Raw genomic sequence first — 8826 nt, forward strand, 5'->3', positions numbered from 1 at the left:
TACAAAATAAAAAGGAACATCGTAGGCGTCTAGTACAAAATAAAGGTTAAGTCTAATTTATGCTGATACCGCGTATATGAAACCATTGATGGTGTTGCGTTATTTGTCAACAAAGTGATCTTTTCTTTCTGTTTTTTTAACTAGTATACCATCTTTTTGCATTATTATTTTGCAGTCTTGATTAATAAGTTATATGGGTTTAATTTGGTGCTTCTTTAGTTACAAGCAGCAATGTTATTTTAAACGATAATTTTAATTACAAGGAGTTGTTTTTATTTAGTGGTAAAAGGTAGTAATTTTAATTATATGTAATTATTAATTACTCAACTACGAAGTGGTGATTTTGTTTTCTAGCTGCTTTTATTCGTGTTGTTGGCTCTGAATTCGTTCAGAAGTACTTAGGTGAAGGGCCTCGAATGGTCCGTGATGTTTTTCGTTTGGCCAAAGAAAATGCACCTGCTATTATATTTATTGATGAAATTGATGCAATTGCTACTAAACGATTTGATGCACAGACTGGTGCAGATCGAGAAGTTCAGAGAATTCTACTGGAGCTGCTTAATCAAATGGATGGGTTTGACCAAACAACAAATGTTAAAGTAAGATTATGACAAATTTTGCTCAAATACTATACATTCATAAAAGCTTCAAATAATGTCTTTTAAAAATCCCTAAATAATGTCTTGCACTTCCACTGTCTTTCAACAATGTGCTGCAACATAATGAATATAAATAAAGCCTGTCAAAATGAAGGGTTTCAATATTTTGAATCTACGAGAATAACATTTCTGTGATTAAGGTAGGAAATGAGGTTAGTATCTGGTCTAGTATTAAATCAGGAGTCAAGCTGGGTTGCATTCTATTCCCATTTCTATAGATCACTTTGATTGAAATTTTTATAAGGAGCATAGTAAAGGCAATGGGAGAGAATGGAATCAAATGTAGTAGGAAAACTTCCTTGGACTTAGATTATTCTGATGATTAAATAAAAAAAACAAGTTATTTAAACTGAAAGTAAGGAGCGACATTAAAACTTAAAACGAACAGAAATTATTCCGTATATGAAAGGGGCTGTCCCCTCCTCAGCGCCCCGCTCTTTATGCTAAAGTTTTTTACTGTTTTAAAAAATAAAGTTTTGAGACAGAGTCAAACTTTAGCGTAAAGAGCGAGGCACTGAGGAGGGGACAGTCCCTTTCATATACTGAATAATTTCTGTTCGTTTTAAGTTTTAATGTCGCTCCTTACTTTCAGTTTAAAAAACTTTGTTTTTTATTTAATTTCTGATCGTTTTTTAGTTAATGCAGCTTTTATTTTGGCTCACCGTCATTGAAAAAGTAAACAAAATTTGGATAAAAATTTTGCTTTTCTTTTGCTAAATGGCTGTCTAAATTTGGTTCTGACGTAATTTACAAATTAACTTACGTAACGAACGACTATATTCGTATATTTTTCTTCTGGCAAAAAATACAAAGTTGCAGATTTTTGTAGATATGAGGTTGAAATCTATGTAATAGGGTTTTCTGATATGCTGAATCTGACGGTGTGATTTTCATTAAAAATCTTTCCCTTGTAGGGGATGCTTTCCCCCTCTTTAAAAAATCAGGTAAATATCTCAGGCTCGTAGCCTTTGATAAGTAATACTAAACGTAATAAAATTTATATATTTAGAATCAGCATTATAAGCCAATTCTTTTGATACATTTATTGACATCAAAATTCCGTTCTTAAAAGTTTCGATTACTATTAAGCCGTATCGCTTGTTTTTTTTCATTGTTTTTTTTTATTACGTATATGAGGGGGCTCTCCCCTTAGTCAATACCACGCTCTCCACGTTAAAAGTTAAACAAAAAATTTGATTCACAAACCACTGAATCACAAAGGCCGTTTAATTAGAATAGATAGCTCTTTTGAAAGCACTAAAAAAAAACTGTAGCGTAAAGAGCGAGGTATTGACTTGGGGGAGAACCCCCTCATATACGTAATAATTTCTGTTCTTTTTAAGTTCTAATGTTTCTTCTTACTTTCAGTTGAAAAAACTTTTTTTCCTTAATTTAATTTCTGATCGTTTTTCAAATAATGCTTGGAAATCCGGCGCCCCTTCATAGAAATGTCTCTTACCCTAAAGAAACATCCTCCACGGAAAAATTCTCCCAAGTCACCCCCGCCGCCAGCTCCCTCCGCCCCACCAGAAAAAAATCCTTCCTGAAAATGTCTGTATACTTCCCAATAACCAAGTTCATAACTTGCAGCCCTTCCCCTGGGCACTGTGGGGGATTTAGTCATTCCAAAAGACATATTTATTAGATTTTCGACTATGCTGAACAAAATGGCTATCTCAAAATTTTAATTGGGTGACTGAGAAAAAATGAGTGTGGGAGGGGGCCTAGTTGCCCTCCATTTTTTTTGTCACTTAAAAAGGGCACTATAACTTTTAATTTCTGTTCCAATGAGCCCTTCTATGATATTCTAGGACCACTGGGTCAATACGATTACCCCTGAAAAAACAAATACAACAAATAAACACGCATCCGTGATCTTTCTTCTGGCAAAAAATGGAAAATTCCACATTTTTGTAGATAGGAGCTTGAAACCTCTACAGTACGGTTCTCTGATATGCTGAATATGATGGTGTAATTTCCATTAAGGTTCTATAACTTTTAGGGGGTCTTTTCCCCTTTTTTCGAAAATCAGCCAAATTTTCTCAGGCACGTAACTTTTGATGGGTAAGATTAAACTTGATGAAACTTATATATATGAAATCAGAATTAAAATTTGATTCTTTTGATGTATCTATTGGTATCAATTCCGTTTTCTCTAAAAAATTCCGTTTTTTAGAGTTTTGGTTACCATTGAGCCGGGTCGCTCCTTACTTACAGTTCGTTACAACAAACTGTTTGATTTAAGCATACTAGATAAAAATGTTAGTAAAATGATGAGTTTTTGGAGATTTTGAGACTTAAGGGTGAAAGAATAGGTTTTGAATATTAATGGTAAGAAAGCTAAGTCGCTAAGACTAGGAATAAGTGAAGGTGAAGAGGCGATGCTGGGTACTAAGAAAATTGATCAAGTGGACTGCTTCACTTACCTAGGTAGTATTATTACTAAAGACGGTGGGAACAGTGAAGATGTCAACAGTGAAGGTGTTTTTTTTTTTTTTTTTTTTTTTTTTTCAATTGAAAAAGTTTGGAAGAATAGGAATATAAATCTATGAACTAAGATTAGAATATTGGAAGCTACAATGATGACAGTAGTCAAGTATGGTTCTGAAGCGTAGGTGCTCTGAAAGAAGGAGGGGGATTTGCTAGATATTTTCCAGAGCCTGCGAGTGTTTGGGGTACCTGTCTGACTGACCGTATCTCTTACAATATGCTGTGTGAAAATGTGGTTCGATTCGGCTATCTAGGGCTAAAATGAGAGAGAGGTTGATATGGCTAGGCTAGGACACGTTCTGTAAATGAAAGATGACAGATTGTCAAAGATCGTCCTTTTCGGGCAACCATCTTGGACCAAACGAAAAGCAAGTCGTCCCTGAATAGGATAGGAAGATTTCATAAAGAAAGATTTGAGGGTTATGGGAACCTCTTGAGAAGATTTAAAGAGGGAGGCTTTGAATAGATGTGATGGAGGAGGAGCGCAAGCACCTATGTTGGTCTCAGGCTACTTGGCGTTGCAGTGAGGTGTTAGTAGTGGTAGTAGCAGTTTTAGGCGCTATTTTGTTGTACATGACCACATAAAGGATAGAAATGGGGAGCCTAATGCCTGAAAAAGTAGTTTGAAGGACTTCCCTTGAGATAGTCTTGAAATTTCCCTTCCTGACCCTGTTATGGTGCTTTGCTTTGCTGACCCTATATTGATGTTCTTCTTGGTAATACGGGATCCAGGGATCGATCCCTGCTGTTGCTTGGCTGGGTACAGGCTTGCTATTTGTCCCTGCAAAAATGGCCCAGCAATCAAAACGTCGATTGGACGTTCTTTGCGCCAGTAATGGCTCTGGAGGATCGCTATCCTTAGTTTTTTTTTATCCCCTTCCTACAAAGGTTAGAGAATAAAAGTTTACTTTTAAAAGGACGCTCCAGTAAAATTTTAGGTTTAAATCAGGCACCTATGGAGAATTTGTGTCAGAATCTGTATAGGAAATATTATGTATGGGGAAATATCTTATGTACTCCATGCTTGGCTGAGAGTACATAAACCTGTAAATAGCTGAAGTAAATATCTTAGGAAATATATGTATATAAATGCACATCTTTTGAGTTAACACAAATAAATCAATTAAAAAAGGAATAATTTTTGTACGCAAAGTAAGGATCGACTATGAAATTCTGAAACAACTTAAAACAAGCAAACATTACCACGCGTTAAAGATTGATGTTGACCCATCAACGCTGCTAAAGGTATAGGATAGATTCAATATTTCCCCCTTTCTAGTGCGTGGTAATTTTATCTTGTTTTTAAGTGAAGTTACTCTTTACCTGTATACATAGAGCTTTCGTTTCTTGCTTAATATTCTAAAGAACCATCTATATATTATGAATAAGTTCCACTTGGGGGGGGGTCCAGATAGCAATATGCATTTCCGTGCTTAAACTATATATAGCCAATATGCTTAAGTAGCGCTTATGTATGTCTACCCTAGACATCACATACGACATATGACTTCTTTAAAGGCTATGTATAATGAAAAGAATAAAAGTGGAGAGTATCTTAGCTGTCATTTTATATCTTAAATTTAACCGAAACTGTCAATACAATCAAGTATGTTGTATATTATTCATCTCTTTGTATTTTCAGTAAATATTGCATTAACATCCCTAGCAGGGGTTGGGAGGGTTGACAGCCCTTCTAATATGCAAAGGTTCTGGTTTGTTTTAAGTTTTGATAAAGGCCTAATCACGATAAGATTTTACTAATATCGAAATGAAGCTAGCGCTCATTTGAGGCAATCAGAATTTTTCAGCCAGTTAGAAAATTCTGTAAAAAAATCTAATTGGCTCAAGTTAGCTTTAGCTAAATCTCAAATATTAGTATAGTCTTTTTGTGAATGGGACTTAACTCTTTATTCCGTAAAAAACAGAGGCTTTGAATAAATTGGTATGGAGGAGGAGCGTGCGTATCAAGTGAATATCAATATACTACCTGTAGTTTTGTTTGAGATGACATTGGGAAGTAGGCGTATTTCATGTTGAGATTATTATTTGCTTATGTGACTTCTGTATTGTATTCTGTTATGTGACTTCTGTTTGTACTTCTGTTTGCTTATGTGACTTCTGTACTGTCTACAATATCAAGTGACTCTTATTGTAGACACCACTTATGACATGTGGTTGTTTTAAATGCTTTGTAAAACCGTCTTGTAAGTATATCAAAACTGCCAACACAGTTTAATATTGTGCATAATTTCTTTCCCTTTATATTAAAAAACAAAATATATTAGAAAGCTAAGACTGTAAACTAAAAGCCATAATATAAATTAACATTAGAAGCCATGGTAATGACAGTGGTATGCCTTTGAAACTTAGGTGCTTTGAAAGGTTGAGGACAAAATGCTGGTTGTTTTCCAGAAAAATTGTCAAAGAATGTCAAATTTAGGTACTCGTTTGGATCACCATGGGTTAAACTTTCTTCAAAAGTGTGGTTTAATTCTGTTTGCGAGTGATATAATGAACAAAAGGCTCAGACGGCTAGGATACGTTATGGATAAAGGATAACTGATTGCCAAAGTCGTGCTCGTATTTACTCCTAAAAATCGTTTCTGACATTGTCACACATCCTATTCAAGTGCAAAAAACCACGTTCCAATCTATTTCCAAAGGGGTATTAGCGTGAAACATTCTTCAAATGGTTGATATATTTAACAAAAGACTCAGATGGCTAGGAGACGTTCTGGATAAAGGATTACTGATTGCCAAAGTCGTGCTCGTAGTTACTCCTAAAAATCGTTTCTGACATTTTCACACGTCCGAGTCAATTGCCAAAAACCATTTGCCAAGCTGTTCCCACTGGGGGTCTTAGCTGGAAACTTTCTTCAAAAGTGTGATATAATGAACAAAAGACTCAGACGGCTAGGATACGTTATGGATAAAGGATAACTGATTGCCAAAGTCGTGCTCGTAGTTACTCCTAAAAATCGTTTCTGACATTTTCACACATCAGAGTCAATTTCCAAAATCCATTTGCCAAGCTATTTCCACAAGAGGTATTAGCTGGAAACTTTCTTCAAAAGTGTGATATAATGAACAAAAGGCTCAGACGGCTAGGATACGTTATGGATAAATGATATAACTGATTGCCAAAGTCGTGCTCGTTGTTACTCCTAAAAATCGTTTCTGACATTTTCACACGTCCGAGTCAATTGCCAAAAACCATTTGCCAAGCTGTTCCCAAAGGGGTATTAGCTGGAAACTGTCTTCAAAAGTGTGATATAATGAACCAAAGACTCAGACGGCTAAAAGACGTTCTGGATAAATGATAACTGATTGACTAAGTCGTGCTCGTAGTTACTCCTAAAAATCGTTTCTGAAATTTTCACTCATCAGAGTCAATTTCAAAAAACCATTTTACAAGCTATTCCCAAAGGGGGTATTAGCTGGAAACTTTCTTCAAAAGTGTGATATAATGAACAAAAGGCTCAGACGGCTAGGATACGTTATGGATAAATGATAACTGATTGCCAAAGTCGTGCTCGTTGTTACTCCTAAAAATCGTTTCTGACATTTTCACACGTTGTCAAGCTGTTCTCAAAGGGAGTATTAGCTGTAAAATGTTGATTAAGAGGATCGAAGTGTGTTAGAACATAAACTGCCCTGCTGATCGTCCCTGTGAATGCAGCTCAGCAAATGGTTTTATGGCAATCATTTTGGGAGTTTTCAAAATGTCAGATACGGCTTTTAGGCATGGCAGCGATGTAATGCTCTAAAGGAAATTTTAAATTCATGGGAGGAAATGAAGAGTGAAGCTTTAAACTGGATTACAAGGGGGAGGGGCGTGCTCAGCTGTGTTGCCACCACCAAGCCGTGTTCATACGGTTTGGTGGTGCTATGAGTTTTGAGCAGTAGTAGAATAAAGGGAAATTTATACCCTCTGATGGGGGTTTAGTGTATTCTTTTCTCTTATTTTTTATAGTTTGTCAATCAGAACGAAGTTTTCTATGGATTGCACACCTAAAATTGCAATTACTCTAAACTTATTATGCACTTTGATTTATTCTGCATCGCTCTGATGCATTTCATTACACTTATCTACTTATCTTGCTATATGGGGTTACACTTATCTTGCTATAAATATTCATGCTCAGTATTCTTTGGAGGTTTGGAATCAACTCAAGTTTGAGAGCTTATACTTCTTTATGTTTCATCATCCCTTATGTTTAATATTAGCGATGGTTTTAATCCATGATGATATCAAAAGAGACCAGTCAAAAGTAGCGGCTTATAGTGTGCCTCATAAAAAGTAAGATCGAAAGAATTCAATGAGAGCAATGCAGATCTTTGCTGGTCAATTGCTGGACCTTGGAACTCTAGTACTGCAACCCCGAGATTTAGATATTTGAACGTGAGTAGTAGCTGTATACGGCTGCTATTAGGTTGTATCTCTAGAGCAGTGTTTTTTTATATTCATTTGTTTTCTATTGTGCAGGTAATAATGGCTACAAATCGTGCAGACACTCTAGACCCAGCATTGCTTCGTCCTGGTCGTCTTGATAGAAAAATTGAATTCCCCCTTCCCGATAGACGTCAAAAACGCTTGGTTTTTCAAACTATTACATCAAAAATGAATCTTAGTGATGAGGTGGACTTAGAGGAATATATTGCTCGGCCGGATAAAATCTCTGGTGCAGATATAAACGCCATCTGTCAAGAGGTATGCTATTGCTCTTATTTTTTTTATTGCTGTCGACACGAATCTTGGTAAAATAAAATAAGTAAAATAATAATTATTCAAGTCCATCGGCTGCCTGAAGAATTAACCATGTTCTAGCTCAGTGCTGCCACATGGTTTAATGCCTTTGTGCACCCCTTTCCCCCATTTTATCACGGATGACATAGCTTCTTGAGCCGAAATTAGACGGCTTATGTCCGTGTAATAAAACCAAATTAAAACTATAGAATGGTTGTTGAAATTGCTGGCTCTCTCTCTCTTTCTCTCTCTCTCTCTCTCTCTCTCTCTCTCTCTCTCTCTCTCTCTCTCTCTCTCTCTGTCTCTCTCTCTCTCTCTCTCTCTCTCTTTCTCTCTCTCTTACCTTCTGTCTCTCCCTCCCTCTCTTTCTCCCTCTCTTCTCTCTCCCTTTGACTCTTTCTTTCTCTCTCTTTTTCTCTCTCTTTTTTCTCTCTTTTATCTCTCTTTTATATCTTTCTTCTCTCTCTCTCATCTCTCTCTCTCTCTCTCTCTCTCTCTCTCTCTCTCTCTCTCTCTCTCTCTCTACCTTCCTCTTTCTATCTCTGCCTCTCTCTCTACCTCTCTCTCTCTCTACCTCTCTCTCTCTCCATCTCTCTCTCTGTCCATCTCTCTCTCTCTCTCTCTCTCTCTCCCTCTCTTTCTTTCTTGATTTCCTCTAGTTTTTCAGATTTCGTGCCATGATATTCATCTTTTTTAATTTTAGGCTGGAATGCACGCCGTTCGAGAGAATCGCTATGTGATCTTACCAAAGGATTTTGAGAAGGGATACAAAAATACAATCAAGAAAGATGAATCAGAGCATGAGTTTTATAAATAATTTGGAAAATAGCTTAAAATTTTGGATTTTCTTTTTTTATATTCTATAAGTATTGACAAATCGAAACACTGTATGTCTATTTTGGTTGTCATAAATCAAACAGTCCATGGTAA

General features: G+C 36.2%; 1 protein-coding gene across 1 annotated transcript in view; it reads left to right on the forward strand.

The window, feature by feature from the left end:
* Window positions 1-8826, forward strand: part of LOC148953814 (26S proteasome regulatory subunit 6B) — a 31059-nt gene extending 22233 nt beyond the window's left edge. Inside the window, exons 4-6 of the mRNA XM_089085653.1 lie at window positions 355-599; window positions 7636-7860; window positions 8600-8826. Of these exons, the coding sequence (XP_088941779.1) occupies window positions 355-599; window positions 7636-7860; window positions 8600-8713 (584 nt within the window). The 3' untranslated portion in view covers window positions 8714-8826. The remainder of the gene's footprint in view (window positions 1-354; window positions 600-7635; window positions 7861-8599) is intronic.

This window comes from Artemia sp. Qi Xiang Cuo, chromosome 3 (genome assembly GCF_049724085.1).
Source record: "Artemia sp. Qi Xiang Cuo chromosome 3, ASM4972408v1, whole genome shotgun sequence".
In the NCBI taxonomy this organism is placed as follows: domain Eukaryota; kingdom Metazoa; phylum Arthropoda; class Branchiopoda; order Anostraca; family Artemiidae; genus Artemia; species Artemia sp. Qi Xiang Cuo.